General features: G+C 41.7%; 1 protein-coding gene across 2 annotated transcripts in view; it reads right to left on the bottom strand.

Annotated features, from left to right (window-relative positions):
* Positions 1 to 23,913, bottom strand: part of CACNB4 (calcium voltage-gated channel auxiliary subunit beta 4) — a 120,410-nt gene that overhangs the window by 16,365 nt on the left and 80,132 nt on the right. For both annotated transcript variants that reach the window (XR_006413566.1, XM_044418522.1), the window contains exons 8-11: positions 19,204 to 19,262; positions 7,622 to 7,731; positions 6,684 to 6,835; positions 3,093 to 3,188 (exon numbers count right to left, since the gene is read on the bottom strand). Coding sequence is in view for 1 of the 2 variants with exons in the window: in XM_044418522.1 (XP_044274457.1) it covers positions 3,093 to 3,188; positions 6,684 to 6,835; positions 7,622 to 7,731; positions 19,204 to 19,262 (417 nt within the window). In the remaining variant the exon portion in view is untranslated. The remainder of the gene's footprint in view (positions 1 to 3,092; positions 3,189 to 6,683; positions 6,836 to 7,621; positions 7,732 to 19,203; positions 19,263 to 23,913) is intronic.

Genomic DNA, 23,913 nt, shown 5'->3' with positions numbered 1-23,913 from the left:
CTGAAGGAGCGCTTACATCCATATACGCCTGCCCGCCCCTTGAGATCTGCGGGAGAGGCCCTTCTCCAGGAACCCTCCGTGAAAGAAATCAGGAGGGTGGGGACTCGGAGGAGGGCTTTCTCTGCGGTGGCGCCTAATCTATGGAATGCGCTCCCCAGAGAGGTCTGCCTGGCACCGTCGTTATTTGTTTTTCGGTGCCAGGCGAAGACCTTTTTATTTAAGCATCATTTTAATTGTTAATATTATTGGATTTTAGCTGGCCAGGGCGACTTATTTTATATTGTTATGTTCTGTAGTTTAACTTAATGTTTGCATTTTACAAACATTTTAACTTAATGTTATAACTTAATGTTTGTATTTTAACTTAATGTTGTGAGCTGCCCCGAGGCTTCGGCGAATGGGGCGGCATAGAAATGCTTTAATAAATAAATAAATAAATAAATAAATCATTAAAGATATTCAAGAATAATGAAAAAATAAGAAATAAAAACAATAAGACTAGATAAATAGTAATTAAATAATCAAATAATTCACATTTATAATAAAATATAAATTAACAATAAAAATTTCAACAGATAAAATATTGGGAAAATCAAAAGGTTTTATTTACCCTGGTGCCTAAAAGTATAAAAGGGCACCAGGCACACCTATCTGGGGAGCTGGTTCCACAAATAGGACATCACAGGTGAAAAGGCCTTCTCCTAGTGGCTATCATCCTTACATCTTTTAGCAGTGACTCCCAGAGAAGGGCCTCTGATGATTATCTTAAGGTCCGGAGAGGTGTATATAGCAGAAGACATTCCATCAGATATTCAGGTTCTAAACCAATTAGGGTTTTATATGGAAGCACCTTAAAGTGGGCCTGGACTTCAATTAGCAACCAGTGCAGATGGTGTAACACTGGGGTTATATGTTCGTGCCTTGGAGTTCTTGTTAAGAGGTGGGGTGCAAATATTTTGATTCAATTGACATTTCCAGACCATTTTAAAGGTTTAAGCCAGCCCCACATAAAGCACATTACAGTAGTCCAAATGAGAGGTTACCAGGGCTTCGTCACTGTTGCCAGGTTCCACCTGTCCAGATAGGGAAGGAGCTGATAAATCAACTGAAGGTGATAAAAGGTGCTCTTGGCCACCAAGCTCATCCGATGGACAGGAAGCAGAGAGAGGTAACATGCTCCTATAGACTACACCCATTCTCTCTCCTTGATTCCCAAGGTGAGGTTGGTGTTGCACTAAGTACCCAGGCAGAGCATAAATGGGCATTTCCCCCACCCAGGTCTCAGTGATCTTGATGCAACATTTTGATGAAAATAGACCAAGGCACCAAGGGGATGGGGAGTATGGTAAAGAAATCTAAAGATTAATGGAAATTGAACTTGTCTTCCAAACTGGGCTTCACTGGATGTTACAGCCTCATTTTATGCAGAGGAAGAAATGCCTACATCCACCGATTTTAACAGATGAAGGCACACCTAACTCCTTGTAGGATCAGACTACTAGTTTCAGGCTAATTCAGCAGATGGTAAGCAGGCTAACTGTGTTCCAATATAACCACATAAGATGCATGGTGGGAAATAGGAGGGGTTGGGGGTGTCAGTACTGATCAGCCATGAAGGGATGCCTTGGACATACACTCTGGATATGTCCAGTTATTTGAAGCTTCTAGGAGGAGGTGACAATGGACATTAATTCAGTTTTGCTAATATGTTGCTCTTCTAAATTTCATTTTCCCATCCTGGCTTCTACAACACAAAGCTGTGTTCCTCTCCAACCATATGAAAACTATATTGGGCAGCACTTATAGCTAGGTAATGAGTCTTGCAGTGATAGGTGTGTCATTAATATGATCATTAATAGGATATTAGGCAGCAGATCTTTCTGATCAGGAAGTGTGAAAGCATACATCAGTTCTCCACAATATGTACCCTCCAAATATCTTGCACCAACTCCTATCAGCTCCACCTAGCCCATACAAGTATCTGCAATACTGGGAGTTGTAGTCTAAAACATCTGGAAAGATGGCATACACCATCTGCAGGTGTTTTGTTTTCTTACCAGGGGACAAAGTATATCCACTTTCTTGTTTGCCCTACTGTAAGAAAGGAAAAGGGGCAAAATAAAGGGATAGGTTAACAAACTCCCCTTTCTCATTATTCCAAGGCAAGTTCTAGAGTACAATCCATATAAATGCCATTTCCACAAGAAGCTGGAAAGGGTTCTAAGAGCATAGACAGTATTTTAGACATCTAAAAATGAAATGAGAATAATGTGTGGGCTTACAGACCCTTCTCAAACACAGTTAATTCACTTTGCTTCAGCTTCTCAACTGGAAGATAAGTTCACAGTCTGCATAGATTGCAGAATGGAGTCAAGGATGCACAGCAATTTCATTTACTTTGCCTGTGTTTGCCTATCACTCTGCCTTCACTGGTACTAACCAGAGTGGGAGAAGAATATACTGGAAGCAGCTTTCAAATGAAAAGCTTTCATTTATATGAAATCAATGGGGAACAATTCCATTAATTCAAATGTTTTGATTGCAACTGGATTGTTTCAAGAATGTTCACTGAATTGCACAGCATTATATTGAAGTGTATGGAACATAACACTTTATATCTTCATTTTACTTTCTGCTGAGTATTATCTGAGCAGCAGGCACTGTGTTTTCCTTTCCCTTCACTATCACAAGTACAAATCAGTGGAAAATTACTGAGTGACAGAAAGGCAATACACTGGACCTTGCAATTTGAGAGGGCTTTCACTTTCTCTGGTGCTGTGGGTGGAAAAGAACTGAGATGACAAAGAAAGGAACACTAGATTTCATTGCTACTGTAACCTTTGAGATCTCAGCACAACACTACCATGAACATTGGGAGGAGGTGGAAAGATGAGTGTTTCCCTTTGTGAGACTTGTGGCCCATTTTCCAACACATTGGAGGACTGATCGGCTGATATTTATAGCCCAGCCAGTAAGGGGGGACCCTGACATTAAAATGGGTGTTACATCTGCATGAGACCTTCTGTTAATGTGTGAATCTGCATGACCCCTCCAAAGATGCACAGAATGAAAATCTGTCCCAGTCTACTTACTGGTGGACATTGTGCAAGTTTATCTGCTGCAACCAACTGAACATTCAAGTGTTTGCTTTGTGACTTTCCTCTTGATTTGATCAGTCTCTGCAAGACCTGCACGAAGAGAAGATGGACATGATGGTAAGATTATTTCCAGAATGCATAACAAATCAGTACATTGTTGATGCAGCTCAAGCCTCACAAATCTAAATTCAGTTCCTGGATATCAACAAGACGGACAGGTTTTCTCTCCATTATTTATACCAGCCTTCCACAACCTAGTCTCCTCCAGATGTTTTTTCAGATTCCATCAGGCTCAGTCAACATGGCCAATGGTTTAGGATGATCAAGAATTCTACTTACATAAATTTGGTTCAGCGCTTCTCAGAAGTAAAGCACTCTTTTGCCAGAACTTTCTCATCTCCCTTCCAGAACAACCTAAATGACTCGTGTTGCATCCATCTGGGTACTAGGAGTAATTCAAGGACTAAGCAGCACAGCAGCCTGCTTACTATAGCCACTCTTCCTGTGCTTAGTCTTTTAAAATCATAATCACAACTGCTCCTGGTGTAGTGACACTAGTAAGATATAGTATGTGGTATACTGTACAACAGTTCAATACAGAGATTTTAGTTTGGGTTAGGGGTGTAATTAAATACATATGGATCTTAATTAACTCATTATATGCTTATTACCCAAAGTTCATAATTAGAAGTGTTGCAGTACCTCTCTATGTACTATAATTTAATTTCATTGTTTAAAGTGTTTTGTTCTAGGTCCTTTGGGCAGAAAGAACAGCTTCCCCCTCCTGCTTGCCTCGCCTCCACCTTGCATACCATTTCCTGTGTTACAAAAGAACAGGTTACACAGTACAATAATTAACACCACAGGGATGTTTGATAACATATCAGCAGGTAAGTACTAATAAATAAGCCGCTGGTATAGTAACAGTAGATTATACACTTTAAACTTCAGTCTGGGAGTAAAAATCTGATTCAATCATAAGTCAAACCACATATACAGTGGAAGTTCACCTATGAGAGTTGGTCCTGAGAGTCTGATGAAAGCTGGAATTCCTGATACCTGTTTATTTTATAAAAAGCAGTTGTGATGTCAGTGCGAGTGAACAACATTTGGATCAGGGACTGTGCTGAAGTCCATATCTAAACTGCTTCCTTCTTCAAAATTGTTGCAGAAGGCAAAAATGATGGGCTGACAGTGCAATTCTATGCAGGTCAATTCAATTCAGAATTGTCTCATTGGCGACCAGTGGGATTTACTCCCAGGTAAATATATACAAGATTAGAGCATCGTTCCTCAACCTGGTTACCTTGAAATGTATTAGACTAAAACGCTAGTCATTCTCAGATAGTGTGGCCTTTCAGAGTGATAGGAATTATAGTCTGGAGGGAACCAAATTAGAACTTTAAATTGAAAGCTGTACATTTCCAGTCTGAGCCTAATCACAGCTTTATTTGGTGTGTATATGTAAGTGTGTAGCAGGGGAGTTCAGGGAACTGGTATGGGACAATTGGTCAATCACCCTGTGCCATGGTTCTAATCCAAATAACCATCCCTCACAGCTGCTTTTAGTTTAAAAAAAAAAAAAAAGACTTCAGAACACCCACTTCTCTGCATCTGCTTGACACCTTGGATGTAGTTTTCTTCTCCAATATGAAGGAATGTTTAGCTTTTAATATTATTTAAAATCTTAAGAATAGTATCATAGTTGTTCATTACAAAGTGTTTTTCCAGATTAGAGTTCTACCCAGGAAGGTTGCTGTTGTACAACAAGCACAGACAAGTCAGGGACCAACTCCTAATCTTTAGAAGTATTTGTTAGCTACTACCTATCTATTTGTTCTACATGTGCACACAAACACACTGGGACTGCATGACACACTAAGTCCAGTGGTGAGTTAACATCCTGTGTGGTCATGGGTTGACTTAAAATTACATCTGAGAAATAATGACTTATCTAAGGAAAACTCAGATTTTCTACACTAAGAGAAATGGGATCTATGAACTGATAGTATATATCCTCAACCAACATGGCTATACCAGCAGCTATAGTAAGTTTACATGCTAACCTTACAGAGAACTTTACAAAGTGTATCTTTGAAAAGCTGATACCTCCACACAAAGAAAAGTGGGAAGACAGAAGTTAGACAAAGATGTAGAGGGGAAGAAACAGAGGGTTTACCAGGGAAAGGAAAACACCCACACCAGCAAAGATGAGAAGACTGTTTCCTGCCTTGGTAAGTATCAGAGAGTGTCTGGGGATTCTTGAACGTTACGTGGGTTCTGCTCTATCAAGCAAACTTAAGAGGAATGTCTTCTTCCACTTTTGAACAAACATCTGCAAAGTGTCCATTTATCGATCTTAATCACTGGCAGATGTACACACGCAGTATGTAATACATGAATTGACTTGGTTTACTAAATAAAATGTATATGCACACATACAAATTCTGGCATAATATATATCATATATACCAGCCTTCCCCAACCTGGTGGCCTTCAGAGGTATTTAGACCACAACTCCCAGAATTTCCATCCAGCAGGGCCATTCACGGTGTTGCAGTCCAAACATGTCTGGAAGGCACACAGTTGGGGAAGGTTGATATACACTATACTGAATGAAGCCCGGAAATAGGTGGTTCTGCTGGAAGGCTAAACTTAAGTTCAAGTGTAATGGGGGACATGCTATCTTGTGTGGGGTAAAAGAACACTTCCATAAGACAACAGTGCCAAATAGTGGTACAAGTGTCATGTTACTTTTTGGATCACCTGAATTGCATGGGTAGCTGCCTTGCCTGCAGCCTTTCAGGATCAAAACAGAGATTACTTTAAATCTGTGTCTAGCAGCTACAGTTTTTGTTCATTTTTACTCTAATGTCAGTGCAGGGCCCTCCTATATGCTATGGTCTGGATCTTAATTGGGCTTAAGCCTATTCTAGAGTACAAAAAGGAAAAAGGGAAGAGACAGATTTAAACACAGACCTGCTAGACACAGATTTAAAATAATTTCTATTTTGGCCCTAAGGATAGACTACACAGGCAAGTATCTTACAAATATTCTGATTTGAGTGTACAGTCAGATGTATTTTTCAGTGCTCTCTATATTAGGAACTATAGCACTGAATGGATCAAAGTTTTTGTCCTAAAAAAACAGAATGAGGACGCATGGGAGAGAAAAAGCACTGTCCCAACAACCAAAGCCAAAGCACAACATGCTCAATTCATTGCTTTAGGCTGGTTAGAAGGAATCACTGTGAAGCTCACACCTCCCTGTGTATCTCGCAAGGCCACTTCACATATTGATCATCATGGCTCTGCCACGGCTGTGCAAATTTGAGCAGAACACTGGTGCAACTGAGGCATTTTGGTAGGACCTGAGGAGAGATGAATTGCCAAAGATACTCACTGCTACACATGATCAACAGCAATGTTCTGACTCTGGACATGTCTATTCAGAAGGAAAATAACATCAAAAAGAAGGGTTGTCCCACCGCCCCCGCCGCTGCTGTTTGGTGGGAATCGGAAGCTTACAAAGGTGGCCTATGTACTGTTCCCAAAGCAAATTACAAACACACAGGCTAATCTTACCTTTGGAGATGACACTTTAACATGGACAATAATCGGAGCTAAGGATGTCTTAATAAGTTGTGCTGGGTGATTGATTGTATCTGCATCTAAAACAACCAGTTGTAAGGACCGTGCCAATTCAAAAATTCGCTCAATCTCACTCTGTACTTCCGCTGAAAAGGAAGAAATAATAAGAAATAACGATTTCTATATTCCAATAAGCCAAAATAATTACACTGCCATTTCAAAACCTGCAGTCTCTCACCATTATATGTAAAGGCACTATTCCATTTTAGCTTATCTTGCAACTGCTCATGTTGATGCTTATTATACATTAACATTTACATAGTGCATGTAGAATTTTGTTCGCTAGCACTAGAAATTGAATAATATGCTCTTAACCGCACATGCATAGCTTCAGATAACTTTTTTTAAATAGCACTCAACCTGCAGCAGCAGCAAACAAGATCTGTGGCACGTGATGGAAGTAGCAAGAGGTCCACAGCCTGTGTGTCCAATCATCAACTTCTTTGTTCACTTCCAGTAAAGAGATGATTCATACATCATAGATAAAAGCCCCTTTCATCATCCCACTGTTTGATCTGTGGCAACACAAAGTTGCACCGAACAGGAGGAGAAATGGGAAGACAGTATCTGTAATGTGCTTATATATACTGTACATAATATACGCCAAGCCGTCTTGTGGAACTTCTTGCTGGAGGCCTATGAAGAAATTGTTTCATTGGACAAAAGGAGAAGATCGGCTGTGATAAGTTCACTGATGGGTTTGGGAAGGAATGGATGAGAAATATCTGGAGGAAAAAACTGATGTAGAGTGAAGACTGAGAAGGAACTAAGCAACCCAATCTCATGTGTTGGTCCCACAAATTTATTCTTACCAACAAATGTCAACCATCAGCACACAAAAATGTCACTATATGCTTCTATTAACACCTTACCTAAACTGGACCTTGTGTTTGACCGCTCAATTATTGCCCTCTTGCTTGGATTATTTAGAACAGACCTCTTAGCAAGAGAAATGTCAGCTGTCACTCTAGTTATTGATATCCTACAAAGAGAAACATAGGACAGAACAAAAGAACTTCAGTCAAGATTTTTGTGTAACAGGAATTGTATACTGCCATTTACAACACTGCATTCATAAGGAAGCATGTGACTTATCGATGAGATAAAGCATACTGAAAACAAATGAACCTGGCCGATTGATGAGTTATATTATAGGACATATTTATGGAAGAGCAAGCAGAATGCCACACAGAATCAGTCAACAACAATGATCGCTAACCTTTGCAGCAAGCAAACAAGATTTGTGGCACACCAAAAAACACAGCTGTTCATGGTTTCTGTTCCGTAGCACTTCTGTTTTATTCTGCACACATTACTTGGATGTATATTCCATTAAAATCATTTGGATTAAGATGCATCTAAAATGTCTAGCCTTCAGATGCCAGTCCTAAGTGTCTCTATTCTACAGGTTTATACTAAAAGATCCCATACCACCCTCGACAGCCTGCTGTGACAACTTTGCCCAGCACTTCAAGGAGAAAGTCGCTCAGATTCGTCATGAGCTGGACTCCACTAGTGACTCAGATTCCGTAGGGGAGGTGCCAATGTTACCGTCTGGTCACACATTGTTGGATGAGTTTCAGTTATTGCAGCCTGATGACGTGGACAAGGTGCTTGGACAAGTACGTACCACCACCTGTGTACTGGACCCCTGCCCATCGTGGCTACTATCCAAAGCCAAACATGGGATTGGTTCCTGGATCCAGGAGGTCATCAGCGCCTCTTTGAAGGACGGCCGGGTGCCTGCCCCTCTAAAGGAGGCGGTGGTCAGGCTGGTCCTAAAGAAGGCGTCCCTGGATCCAGAGATGGCTGCCAATTATAGACCGGTGGCCAACATCCCGTTTTTGGGCAAGGTGCTGGAGTGGGTGGTGGTGGGACAACTCCAAGCTCTCTTGGATGAGACTGATTATCTGGATCCATTTCAGTCCGGCTTCAGACCTGGGTATGGTACTGAATCTGCCTTGGTCGCCCTGTAGGATGACCTGTGCAGGGAGAGAGACGGGGGAGTGCGTCCCTGTTGGTCCTCCTGGACCTCTCAGTGACTTTCGATACCATCGACCATGGTATCCTTCTGGATAGGCTAAGGGGGCTGGGAGTAGGAGGCACTGCTTGGCAGTGGTTCCGCTCCTACCTCGACGGCCGATTCCAGAAGGTGGTGCTGGGGAACTTTACCTCAGCGCCATGGCAGTTATGCCATGGAGTTCTGCAGGGGTCTATTCTGTCCCCCTTGCTCTTCAACATCTACATGAAACCGCTGGGAGAGGTCATCCGGAGGTGTGGGCTGTGGAATCACCAGTACGCGGATTTTACCCAGCTCTACCTCTCTTTTTCAACCGATCCAGGTGAGGCAGTGGCTGTACTGAACTGGTGCCTGCCTGAGGTAATGGGCTGGATGAGGGCCAATAAACTGAAGCTCAATCCGGACAAGACGGAGGTCCTGCTGGTGGGTGTTCGAACTCCTGGGTAGGTGACTTGGATCTTGTCCTGAATGGGGTTGCACTCCCTCTAAAGGACAGGGTTCACAGCTTGGGAGTGCTCCTCGACCCGGAGCTGACTTTGGAAGCTCAAGTGTTGGCGGTGGTGAGAAGCGCTTTCCATCAGCTTCAGCTAATCCATCAGCTGCGTCCCTACCTGGAGGACGACTGCCTAGCGACAGTGACACATGCATTGGTTACTTCCTGGTTGGACTCCTGCAACGCACTCTACGTGGGGTGCCCTTGAAGACATTCTGGATACTTCAGATGGTGCAAAATAGAGCAGCCAGGTTGCTGACAAGGACTGGGCATTATTCTCATATAACCCCAGTCCTCTACCAGCTTCACTGGCTACCCATCGAAGTCCGGGTGCAATTCAAGGTGTTGGTAATGACTTATAAAGCCCTTAACGGATTGGGACCTGGATACCTAAAGGAATGCCTGTGGCCATATTTGCCCTCCTGCCCCTTGAGATCGGAGGCAGAGGCTCTCCTCCGGGAGCCTTCTGTGAGACATATCAAGAAGCAAAGTACCCGGAGGAGGGCTTTCTCTGCGGTGGCGCCCCATCTGTGGAATTCGCTCCCCAGAGAGGTCCACCTGGTGCCGTCGTTATTTGATTTTCAGCACCAGGCCAAACCTTTTTATTCAAACAGTATTTTAAAGTTTAATATTTATAGAGTTTAATCGTGCAGCCAGTGTGTCTCCGGGTTTTAATTGTAATTGTTATTATGCTGTATTTATTTATTTCTGTAAGCCGTCCCGAGGCTGTGTAGCAGGGGACGGCATATACAAACTTTAAATAAATAAATAAATAAATAAATAAATAAATAAATAAATAAATAAATAAATGGTGTGTTACTGGTTCCTTCTATTCAATCAAAGGAGGAAGAGTGATGCTTGCAACTGCTGACCTAGCACTGCTGACTACTTTCTGACTCTTTTCATCATGCAAATCCATGTACCTCACTAAAGAGGTAGTCATAATGCTGTGACGTGAATTTATAATGCTAAGCCAGCAGTTCCATTCTGTTGAAAAATTGGAAAGGTTCCATAGTAGAGCGCGCGCACTCTCTCTCTCTCTTGCAGCATCAAAATTGCTTCACAGAATAAGAACTCTGCTGTGTCATTATCTCCTCCATCCTTTTGCTGGCACACCAGGTTTACAGTTCCTCTGTTGGCTGTGCAGTGGGATCTATAAACTGTTCTCCATAAAGCCTGCATGCCAATGCTCTCCTGCCCTGTGATAAGGGAACTGTCATTGTGTTCTGAGTTACAGGAAAAGTCCACTGCTTTTCACACCGGAGAATGTTCCACCACACTGTATGAAAATCTTCAATTGGGCAGAAGTGCTACTCGGGCAAGCCAAAAGGCAAACTCAGTTCCACTTAGGATGACCTCTTGTTTCTTCTGTCATGCCAAACAGCGATGGCTGATACTTGCTGGTTATGAATCTGCTCAGTAGTTCCCATGCATGATACAAAAATATACTCCACAAAACGTTTATTCATAGCAACCCTTGACTTGCCATTGACAGTTGCCATGGTTTCCTATAGGAAAACAATGACGTCCAGTTCCCATAGTCATATGCTGTACTGAAAGACATCTGACAGCAGCAGTCATGGAACACCTGTTCTGTGCTCCACATTTAATATAACTGTTTGTTTTGAAAGCCTTAAAACAAGCTGCAGGGAAATAAAATTATTCACAACGTTGGGAGAGGGGAGAGTGAGGGTGCTGAGGGGAAACAACACCTCGACCCATAACTCAGCTCAAAGGAATGACGCATTTCACTACAGAGATGTTTCATCCAACCAATTTCTGCACAATAATGATTACCTCTGAAGGGCTTGCTCATGCCCCCTTAGCTGTGCATACAGAGAAACTGAAGCACTTCTCATCTTGCATGCAAGAGTATTCTGTTACATATCTATTTGCTCTGCTTTGCCACTAAGCACGGGGCAGCAGCGGCCTTCCCAAGAGCCTCTCTGTTCCAGCCACTCGTCACAAATTTATTTGCTATTCCAGTCACCCTCTAATCTGGTGCCTGGCTACCACTCCCAGCAGCAGCACAGCTGGCTGGGGGATGCCTTGAGTTGCAGTCCAGCATATGTGGAGGCAGCAGGCTGGGAGTGGCCAGTCTAATCTAATTTCACACACCCTGTTAAATATGATGCTTTGGCCTGAAGAAGGCAGCACACAGGCCTGGTTCACATCTAATGCTAAGGCAAGGTTTAATATGATGTGCATAAGTTGGACTGAGCCTGAGCCTGAACAAAACCTGTGGCTCATGTGCTCCCCTGTCCTCCTCCTGGACATCTATAAGAAGTTTAGTTTCACTTTTCAGGAAAGCTGGCTTGTCATTAGGCTCAAAGTACAGATTATGGTTAAAAACAAATTATAACCAGTTCTAAAGAAGCCATTTATAAACCTGGGGTTATTTTGATGGTTTGATTAACTAGACTTTGTTTTAAACAACCATCTCTGGTTCAGATATAACAACCAACCAGCTTTTCTTTGTTCTTTGTAAGTCGCCCAGAGGCTTTTGGTAATAAAATAAATAAATAAAGTGAAAGTAAAACTCAGCTGAGGTCCTCTGCCCAGCCATATGGCAGATTGAGAGAAGAGGCAGTGTGCAAACCTGCGGTTTTGCACAGGCTCATTCCAGTTTGTGAATGCAACATTACATCCTGGCTTAGTGTTACATGCAAACTCTCCTACTGAGTCTGCTATGCATGGACATACACAAATTACATAACAGAAAAGGAGGGTTGAACTCAGTAGGGCTTGGCCAATACTAATATTCTTTAAAAGAAATCAAGAGCCAACAATTCTTAGATGCTTCTTTGACCACAGGCCACCAGCTTTTGACTTTATTGTTTATTTCTATCCTTTTATAAACTGTTCCTTAGTAACAAGAGGGTAGAAATTTTAACATATAAACAAAATCACTTAAGAACATGCTACTGTAAAACCTTTCCACTTAAAGATAGCTTCTAGCTCCAAATTAAAAATGGTAATAAAATAGCAAAGGAATTAACAAAATCCTGAGAATAAAATAAGGAATATATACAAAAGCAGGATATATGCAACAAACCTAGTTAATTGTTCTTTTTTAAAAAGCCTGGCAAACAGGACATGACAGCAATTGATGGCTTCCAAGGGGATAACCCAGGGAAGGGAATCAAGGCCAGGGTGCCACTAAACAGAAAGCCATTTCTCCAGGACCACCGAAGGTGGGGGCACCAGATGAGCACCTCAGATGATCATCTTGAACTGACAGGCAGATTCATGTCGGCAAGACCATCTTCCCAACAGCCAAGTCTTGGATCACTGGAGATTTTAAGTTACAATGGGCACTCTGGATTGTGTCTAGAAACAAACTAGGTAGCAACAAAGATCTTTAAGAATTGATGAAACAGCATCACCATGGTGAGTCCCAATTAATAGCATGGCCACCAAAAGCCTTTGGTCTTGAAGCTTTCAAACACGTAATCAAGGGCTACATCATGTATTGTTGTTGTTGTTAGTCGCGAAGTCGTGTCCGACCCATTGCGACCCCATGGACAACATTCCTCCAGGCCTTCCTGTCCTCCACCATCCCCTGGAGTCCACTCAAGCTCACACCAACTCCTTCAGCGACTCCATCCAGCCACCTCATCCTCTGCCGTCCCCTCCTTCTTTTGCCATCTATTGGTCCCAGCATTAGGCTCTTCTCCAGGGAGTCCTTCCTTCTCATTAGGTGGCCACAGTATTTGAGTTTCATCTTCAGGATCTGGCCTTCTAAAGAGCAGTCAGGGTTGATCTCCTCTAGGACTGACCGGTTTGATCACCTTGCAGTCCAAGGGACTTGCAGGAGTCTCCTCCAGCACCACAATTCAAAGGCCTCAATCCTTTTGCGCTCAGCCTTCCTTATAGTCCAGCTTTCACAGCCATACCTTGCAACTGGGAAAAACATAGCCTTGACTATACGCACTTTTGTTGGCAGGGTGATGTCTCTGCTTTTTAGTATGCTGTCTAGATTTGCCAAAGCTTTCCTCCCCAGGAGCAAGTGTCTTTTAATTTCTTGGCTGCAGTCCCCATCTGCGGTGATCTTGGAGCCCAGGAAAATAAAATCTGTCACTACCTCCATTTCTTCCCCATCTATTTGCCAGGAAGTGAGAGGACCGGATGCCATGATCTTACTTTTCTTAATGTTGAGTTTCAAGCCAACTTTTGCACTCTCCTCCTTTACCCGCATCAAGAGGCTCTTTAGTTCCTCTTCACTTTCTGCCATGAGAGTGGTATCATCTGCATATCTGAGGTTGTTGATATTTCTCCCAGCAATCTTAATTCCAACTGGTGATTCATCTAGTCCCGCCTTTCTCATGATGTGCTCTGCATATAAGTTAAATAGGCAGGGCGACAGTATACAGCCTTGCCAAACTCCTTTCTCAATTTTGAACCAATCAGCGGTTCCGTGCCCAGTTCTCACTGTTGCTGCTTGACCCATATATAGGTTTCTCAAGAGACAAATAAGATGGTCTGGTACTCCCATCTCTTTAAGAACTTGCCACAATTTGTTGTGATCCACATAATCAAAGGCTTTAGCATAGTCAATGAAGCAGAAGTAGATGTTTTTCTGGAACTCCCTAGCTTTCTCCATGATCCAGCGTATGTTGGCAATTTGATCTCTAGTTCCTCTCCCTCTTCGAAATCCTGCCTGTACTTCTGGTAGTTCTCGGTCCACATACAGCTGGAACCTAGCTTGTAGGATTTTGAGCGTAACTTTGCTAGCATGTGAAATGAGTGCAATGACATGGTAGTTTGAACAATCTTTGGCATTGCCCTTCTTTGGGATCGGAATGTAAACTGACCTTTTCCAATCCTGTGGCCACTGTTGAGTTTTCCAAATTTGCTGGCCTATTGAGTGTAGCACTTTTACTGCATCGTCTTTTAGGATTTTGAATAGCTCAACTGGAATACTGTCGCCACCATGGCAATTATCCAGCCTTGATGTTACCAAGCCATGAATAATCATGTCTAGATTCTGTCTTTCCAGAATGAGACAGAGCTTGTGTCAACTAACCTACCTTTTTTTTATTATGGCATTTATATCCTTTATTTTTTTCTTCCAAAGAATTAAAAGGGGCTTACATGATCCTCTTCCCATTTTATCTTCACAACAACCCTGTGAGGTAGTCTAGGCTGAGTGTCAGTGACTGACCCAAAGTCATCAAGTGAGTTAGATATCTGAATGGAAACCAGAACCTAGACTTCACAAATTCCAGTACAACACTCAAACCATGACAGCCATACTGGCTTCCATATATATCTCCTCGATACTTGAAGTCTTCTCTAGTATTCATCTCGTAACTATGCAATTGGTGTATTTTCTGTAGGTGCAGAATTTGGCATCTGTCCCTATTAAAGTTCATTCTTTTGATTACAGCCCAGCATTCCAATTTATTAAGATCACTTTGAATTCTGTATCTGTCTTCTAGGATATTCGCTCTCCTACCCACTTTTGTATCGTCTGCAAATATGAGAAGCATTCCCTGAACCTCCTCATCCAAATCATTAATCAGAATGTGGAAGAGCACTGGGCCCAGGACTGAAGCTTTCAGTACCCCACCCATTACCTCTCCTCAGTTTGAGAAAATACCACTGATAAGCACTGTTTGAATCCAGTTCAGTAGCTAGCTAAAGATCCACCTTCTTGTTCCATCTAGTCTATTTTCAACTAATTTGCTAATCAGGGGAAACTTTGTCAAAAGATTTGTTGAAGAAAAGATATACAGTATTACGTGCCCAGCATTCCTGCAGTCCACAAGAGAGATTTGTTGTTGTTGCTAGTTGCAAAGTCGTGTCCGACCCATCATGACCCCATGAACAACATTCCTCCAGGCCTTCCTGTCCTCCACCATCTCCCGGAGTCCACCCAAGCTCGCACCAACTGCTTCAGTGACTCCATCTAGCCAGCTCATTCTCTGTTGTCCCCTTCTTCTTTTGCCCTCTATTGTTCCCAGCATTAGACTCTTCTCCAGGGACTCCTTCCTTCTCATTAGGTGGCCAAAGTATTTGAGTTTCATGATAAAAAAAAAAAATGAGATCAGCCTCAGTAACTCTGAAGGAGCTGGAGAGATCCACAGCTGAGAGGGAGAAACCATCCATGGGACAACAGCCACCCTGATTTTCCACAGAGCTGGGCTTTATAGAGTCGTGAGAAGAAACCCACTGCTGAAACAAACTCATATCAGAGCCCATTTGGTGTTTGCAAAAAGGTGTGTGGGAGACACAGCAAACATGTGGAAATAGATTCTCTAGCCTGATGAGCCCCAAACCTGAACTTTAGGAATTGCTGCAAAGCACTTTGTGCGCCACAGTCAACAGTGCATACTGCCCTGACAACACCATCCCCACAGTGAAGCATGGTAGCAGCAGGACACCTTGCCTCATCAGGGACTGGGAAACTGGTCTGGTTTGAGGATGAATTAGATGGAGCCAAATATAGGGCAATTCTAGAGGAAAACCCAACTCAGTCTGCAAGGGGCCTAGGGCAGAGGTTCAGATGTCAGCAGGATATGGACCCCAAACACACAAAGTAACACTGGAGCAGTTTAAGAATGAGATGATTCATATCTTGGAAAGGCCCAGTCAAAGCACAGAGACTTTATTTAAGAGCATCTGCTGCTCTCATGGCAGAGATGAAATTCAGAACCATCCCGCCGGAGTGGCCCAGTTAAAGGGCACACTAAAGTTTATTCCAAAAATACTCATTTTGGAAGCAAACATTTTTCATTCTTTTCTTAAATCCAAAGCCATCTAAGTGTCACTCCTCCAGTATTAAGAAAAATGGCTCTCAATCACTTAAACACACATATGGGACTGCTAGAAAAAGTTACAATGTGTCTAGGGAGCCAGTGGTGCCCTCCTTCAGAATATTTTATTTCATCCCCTGACCCAGTATTCCTTCAGAATCAGTCAGCATTTCATGTCCACTCTGTATGTTCTTTTTGAGCCCCCATGCTTGAATCTATTTTACAGGGTTTTGTTTGTCTTTGTTTTGCTTTGCTTTGTTTCCAAAACCTTGGGGTTACTTTGAGCCTGCTGTTATGTCAGTCTCGTGTACTGGTAGTGCTATTACGGTTACATAAGGATCCCCAAAGAATGAGCTCTTTATTAGAATATAGGAAAAGACTACCCTTCTAAAATGGTTTCAACTGAGTACACATCAATTAAAATGCATCTAGCTTTGGGGGAAATATAAATTTTCTGTTTGCTTGGATGGTTGTCTATTCAGTGCTTGGATGCATACCATTTTGAAGCAAACTGAGGTCAAATTTAATTTTCTGGGCATTATCTTCTCCAAACTGCAGTTTCACTTCTCACTACTGAAAACATACTGATTCCTTCAGCACTATATTTTGCATACTGTTTCTATTCTCTCTATTCTGAACAGATATACAAGTGCTAGATTACAATTAGCTCATTTTGAATGTCATATTCAGTTTTGGAAGTGCATTAAACATAACAAGAATGCCTTGACTGAAATTAATCTAACAAATGGCAGCTTGGGAATGAAATAAACAGGTGTCTCCATCTGAAGACTTATGGTTTCCAAAGTTTGCCTTTAATATTTTTTCAATTAAACACAAGCATTAACTTGCTTCTAACACTGAAAAATACGCACACACACATCTGCAAAGCATGCAGGAGTGTATATTGTAGCTGCTACTTGCTAGCTTTTTCTCTTCTGTGATAGCTGCAGAGGGCTCTGTGCATGAGGGGTGGGGAGGAGGGGGCAATCAGGTACTGGTAAAGCCACTTGCATGCTTTCTTTCCCTGGCTATGCTGAGACACATGCCTGAATCCCATTCCTTGAAGCACAGCTTTTTACATCTATAGGTTAAAACTAGAGAAATGCATTCAGGAACTCATGTTCTTGAGTTCCCACTGAAGCGCTGTGGGTATCGCCTATACTCAGCTGACTTCAACAGAACTGGCAGATATCCCATTGAGGAAAGAGGAGGCATGGGCACATTAGTGTCTCTTTCCTTGGGAATTGCCTCCACCCGAGTTTTTAACTGGAAGATAGGTAAGGATGAACGGAAGGTGTTGCTTCTCCACTTCACATATTGAAGGCCTCCTCAAGACTCAGGCCTTCTTTGTAGCTACTTGGTCCTGCAGTATACCTTCCTCAAAGCTGCTTCTTGTTTCCTTCCTAGTGCATCTTTACTGTGTGAAAAAGGAGCTGCATCACTACCCCCCTCACAGGTCCTAATAACGCATGCCATCTCTGTTGTGAACTCTTATACTGTACAATTTTAAATGCCACCAAACAATAGTGTGATTAAAGGGCAGCTTCAAAAGCTAATGATGGATTACCACATAGATGGCAAAACATACACATCAGCCTCCCATAGGTACACAAAAAGCTGTCTTTTGACAGGTTAGACTATCGGTCCATCTAGTCCAGAAATGCCTACTTTGACTGGAAACAACTCTGCAGGACAGCAGTCTTTTCCATAATTTGTGAACATTGCATCATGCTATATTGTGCATACTGGTATATTGTAAAAACTGCTAAATATTATGATTATATTTGGATCAGCTGTGATTTTCAGGAAACATTTTATCCCATATTTCAAACATTAACCTGAAGTTCTGGGGAATTGTGGTCAATGCATAGAAAATTTACAAGCACAGAAAATAGCACATTTCAGACCAGTGATTCTGTATTGCACAACACTGATTCATCTCAGCCAAGCTTCGTATTTTTCTTGGAGGAAAAATAACTATATTCAACCAATCCCCACTTTCAGCTTCGATTTATGAAGGCTGAAGATTCATTTCTGTTGTTAAATCCCTACACCATACAAAGTAATGGAACATTGTTACATTGTTCTAAAATAATGGAAATGGCTATATTTTAAAATTAAGTGAAAGAATATACCAAGAGCTAGAGAACTGTACTGAAACCAGTGGTGGAGTGGAGGGGCAAGCACAGGGAAGCAAGCACAGCTCTAGGAAATTTTCAGCGTAGGAATATTGGTATCCCTTCCCAGAGTTCTTGGGTAATTAATAAACTCTCCTTGCTCTGTGATAACAAGACTTTCAGGTTTACTGTTTGTGAGAGAACAGAGAACTGGGAAAATCATCAAGCCACTCTGGATAATCTTTTCACTTCTTTGAGAAGTGTCCTCCATCACAGGAGCAGTTTAAATGGTAACACTTCTTTGCAAGATTGTTTGCTTTTGTAATTCAAAGCTAAAGTGGGCTGAAGATCTTTTGTTAAAGATCAGTGTCTATAACAAGTTGAACTCAAACTGTCACAAATATGCCTTGACTGGGTTTGTGTGGCAGTGGCTTATTTTCCCTACCTGTGTGAGCCAGTTGTGAGCTGCCTAATAGCTCTTGCTACACACACACACACACACACACACACACACGGCTATTGGGGGCGGGGGGGCGTGTTGTGATGAGTACCTGCACTGTAAAATTAACCAAGGGTGTGTAGGCTTCAGGTTTGTGAAATCTAGTATCTATATAAAGATATAGCTAAATCCATAAATATATGCACACTTACACATACTGAATCCATGAGGTCCATCAGCTGGGGTTGATTTCAAATTAGTGGTTCAGGCAGGTCGACATGCAGAAGAATTAAGGAACAGGGTGCCTCTGAGCATGTGCTCATCACATAAATCTGATCAGTACCAGAACCAAACTCACAAATTCTTTCACACAAAACCCACTCGAGTTTACCACCCTCCACAAGTGCTCCTTTTCAATAAGCTAATTTGACGGAGGGGTGGTGGTGGTTAGTTATTTCTGCTGAGAGTCAGAAATACCTGCTGAGTTATTGCAGTAAATCCCAGTATGCCTTCTGCCCACGCATATACTACATCACCGAAACATACATTAGAAGCCATCTAGACAGAAGTACCAGATAGAATAATTAATATGGGGGCAGAGACAAGAAAAAGAACCTTTTTCCTCACCTCCCATCAAACCTGTGCTTCAGGAAGTCAAACAGGGCTTTCTGCATCATGTCTGTCACCTTGGAGGGATGAGGAAGATTGTGGAAAGAAGAATAACAACAGAAAGAAAGAAGCCCAAGGTAAGAAAAGAGGTGGAAAGTGAGGGCATTGCAAACAGTCAATTCCCTTTACATTTCAACAGTGCTGTATCTTATCAGATCTCCTTTAACTGATAAATCCAGTGTTAATTATGCAGATGGAATTAAATACATAATGTCAAATGCTCAAAAGTTTTCTGACTCATTCCAAGAACTTGCACATGGGAGACCACAAGATGTTACTTGTTCTTCTTCTCTCATTAAACAAGAATATCCTTAAAACTCTCCAAATGATGTTAGCCATACTCTGTTTCATTCCTATCCAACACCTATCAAAAACTAACAGAAGCAGGGGTTCCACTCTCCATTTCTGAGCAATGCATGATTCTGTCTGGCTGGGATATAAATTCTCATCCTCCCTCCCTCCCTCCCTCCCTCCGTTTGTGTGTGTGTGTGTGTGTGTGTGTGTGTGTGCGCGCACCCGTGTGGATGTGGAGAAGACTTAACAAAAGGAAAACCCTTAAAGAGAACTTGAGCAGCCTAGTCTTACAAAATGTGCTCTCACTTTGCCCAAGATTTTTAGAAGAAAGAATATCTGCTGTTCCCAGATTTCTGCAGGCACTTAGTTGGGTTGTACTTGAATATTGCGACTTTCCATTTTCTGGCATTGAAGCATTACAAAATTTATGTATTAATTGATTAGATGCTTTCCCCTGTGTTCTGTATGAAGGGTGCCTTAAATATTATCCAAATAAATGAAATGCTTGTATCCTATGTGTACACTCTGTCTGTTGTTGTGTGTCTATGAATCATTGTGGCATACATGAGGCAAAACACTTAATTCTCACAACAACCTTGTAAGCAAGATTAAGCCATGAGCAAAGTGAGCTTAAACTGTTGTTTTATCCTGTTTTTAAGAACTTAATCATTGAATTTTATTTTGAGAAACTATTCTGCAAATGTCAATGTGGCGTGAGGATGCAAGTTCTAAAAAGCAACATTCTATCCACTACAAAGTTGTCAGCAGGCCTTTTATCTTGCTAAAAGCAGTTCTTTCGCTGTTCACATACAGGTTTCCTTGGAAATATTATTATTCTGTTTTTTAAAAAAATGTGTATGTAATATTCTTCTTCTCCTGGTAGAAGACAGAGCATGTCATTCTCTTGCTCTCTTTTGCTTACACACCCATACAACTATTATTTATTTTTGCATTTATATGCCACCCTCCTACTCCTAATGAAGTCTTCTAAAGCAACCAATCTATGCTTTGTTGTCAAATTATCTGGACAAAATTAAGCATCTCAGACTTGCTTCGTTCCCAATACCATTTTAATACTGTCTTTAAAAAAAATGAGATCATCTTTTAACTAAAAAGCTACATGTTTGTAAAACAGTGCCCCTGGGCTCAGCAAGTGTTCATAGCATATATTTTATCTCTAAACAAAAGCATCATGTAAGTTTTTTAAAAATAGATACTAGCCCAGATCATATCATAATCCAGAACTGTGCTGGCACACACCATCCATACGCTCTTGCTACAATACTGCTGGCTACACAAACTATAGGTTCTGTGCCCATGCTTTGGTTAACTTCAAATGCAAACCAGGATCTCTAACAAGCCAGGGTCAAGAGCATGTTGTTTTGAGGTTTTTTGAAGGAGAGACAAGCCACATTATCTGGTTTGCACATAAGGCTAATTAAATACCGGGCCTATGCATGATCAACACAGTCCACTGTGGCCTAGTCAAGCCATGGCAGTCATTTTGAATATTCAGCTACCTAGTGCAGGATTGTCATAGTCAGCTGTGTTATCTGAACACAAACCCTCAAGTGACCCATGGTCTGTTGCACAACTTAATTAATTAAGCCATGGTGGGCTGTGGTGATTATGCAATTCAGGTTGCTGCATGGGTGATCCATGGTTTGTCCAGCTTCTTCCAGATGGCATGAGGCTACACGCTGCCTCAGTCACAATAACAAAGAATTGAAGGGGGGGGGGAAGAGGAGTTACTGTGCCATGTGAAATGACCACTGCAAACTTTGGTAATTTTCATTTTGCAGAACTGCAAATACCATACTTTTCAGTCATATATTTCATTATTTTCTCTGCGTCTTATTGGTCTATTCTGATTATGAGCCATGTGGATAGGAAATACCTCTATAGTAGATAGTTCTCCAGATTTTTTGGACTCACCTTCCAGCATTCCTGACCACTGGCTATGCTGGCAGGTGGGCTTCTGTGATTTGAAGTCTAAAATGCCCAGATATCTACCTTCTGCCCACTCCTGCTCTATACTGTAATATCTACAATATAGATCAAAGTTGAGAGATTCAAAAAGTAACACTGGGATGGAGAGAGATTCCTCAGGGCTTTTCCAAATGAACAACATGTGCATACACACATACATCAACATCACATCAGTATCTCATCCCTAGATAATTTTGTAGTATGTTTTTATTTAAATAAAAAATTTCAACCTAAAAAGAAAAAAATCAACCTAGATAATGGATGTGAGGGGAAAGAATAAGCCCTGCTGTTAGGGGAACAGCTATGTTGCTATAAATTTGAAAAAACAGGGTTGTAAGAGTGTTTGCCAAGTGAGGGAATATAAACTTGTAAGGAAAATAAAGAGAGAGAGAGAGAGAGAGAGAGAGAGAGAGAGAGAGAGAGAGAGAGATTGAGATTTTATCCCCCTGCTTAAACCCTTCCCAACATTTTTTTTCCAGAAAAGTATATGAGAATGATGTATTTGTACTCCGATCCTATGAATTTCCCTTAGGAAGTTCTGATCCCTTATGTTTCCTGTAATGCTAATGTGCAGGGGGACAGTTGCAGGGGGAAATTGCTAACTGAGCTGGGAAAGACATAACAATTCTTTGCCTTTTAGTTCTCTCTTCCACATGCTAACTCTGGAGTTTTAACTGCTTATTCCCAAACAGGAGCCTCTGAAATAGAAAAAGATAGGCCCAGCCTGGCAAGAGCAGCAGTATATCATAGAATCATAATAGACTAATAGAGCTGGAAGGGGCCTATAAGGCCATTGAGTTGAATCCCCTGCTCAATCCAGGACAATATTTTCGATTTGGAATCCTGCACATATTAAAATGTTTAGTACTTGTCTTACATTAAAAATTACATTTTCACAATGCATAGGTAATGGTCTATCCCTTTCTCCCCAGCTCCCTACTCTCTTTTTAATTTGCTCTAGTGTTTGGGTATGCATGCAATTCATCCTGTGTAAATATAATCTGTGGTGTAACAGATCAGATTATTAAATAACTTTTTTAAGGCAATGAGGATGTACTTGCTGTATGGAAGAGAGAAAGAGAGTTAGCTCTGGGTCATGGTCCCCCAGTGTGTGAACAAGCAATGAAAGCACAAATAAGCCCATATGGTGGCTCTTGGGCCAAAGCATCTGTTCCCACTGAGCATGACGGCCAGCTTAGAGATTCTGAGTCATTGAGGGGCAAGCAACCCAGGCTTGTAATCCAAGAATTAACAATATAATGCTTTCAAAAAGCCAGAACACACTAGGGCTTGATAACATTAAGTTATGAAAATGCTGAGTTTATGTGAGTAAGAGATGTTTTACTTAACACTGGATGGTCACAAGCAACATGTAACAGATTCAGTTATTTCTCATTTAGAGGTTGCAATGAAAATTGGATGGTCTGATAGGAAATGAATGACATTTTTGCAGTGACAGAATAATCCTGCTGCTCACGTGTGATAAACATGCAAGATCACCACAATGTTAGTGTATCCTGGGAAAGAGCAGTTTGGTCTTATGTAACAAATAAGTAAAATACCAGAAACTGGTCATCTAGAAAGGAGAGAAATTGGTCTGGAGAGGCAGAGAAATGCATTTCGATGTTACACTTGTAATATTTTATTCTATCCATCCACCCATCCATCCAATTTTTATCTCACCCCATTAGCCATAAGGCTCCCTGAGCAGGTTTTTGCATTATGTGAATGAGCCTTGAGCTCATGGGAAAAGTGATATGGTGAGAGGGGAAACCTTTGTTCTATCTTTAAAAATTGGGGTCTGATAGTGTTAAGTAAGACTGGAAAGCAAGCGTAATATGACTCAATGCTTTGCAATCCTGGCTTGTTTCCCTGAAGCAGGAGTAGTCAATCTTTTGGAAATTTCCCTTGGATGAAAATGGGTGAGGGTTGACATAAACACCATAGATCGAGCCAAACCCAAAAGTAGGTGGGGCAAAACCCAAATGTGGATGGGACCAAAATCCAAAACCCACCCTTTGCTCCCTCCAGCATCATCATCTTTCTTCCTCTCTTTCTTTCTCAAAGCACCCATCTGTTCACACAGACACACTCAAACATCCACCGCACACTCTGTCCCTCATAGGTACTTTCTTACACACAAATCAGTTTTTTCCTAAACCACAGGAAACAGGGGAGGGGAGCAGGGCATGAATCTAAGGCTTGTGCACACGAACAAAGTTTAATTTGCATCCAGACCAGATGGTTGTGTGTGAAGGAAATGTACATTAAGTTAAAACAGAAGCTTTAATCTGATGATTGGAACTTCTGCAGAGACCGTCTCCATTTTCTGTGTTTGTAGCACATACTGACAGCATGTTTTTGGTCTTTAGGTCGCAATCCAAA

Source organism: Varanus komodoensis, unplaced genomic scaffold, assembly GCF_004798865.1.
Source record: "Varanus komodoensis strain SLA01 unplaced genomic scaffold, ASM479886v1 scaffold9, whole genome shotgun sequence".
NCBI lineage: Eukaryota > Metazoa > Chordata > Lepidosauria > Squamata > Varanidae > Varanus > Varanus komodoensis.
This window is presented reverse-complemented; position numbering and strand designations above follow the sequence as displayed.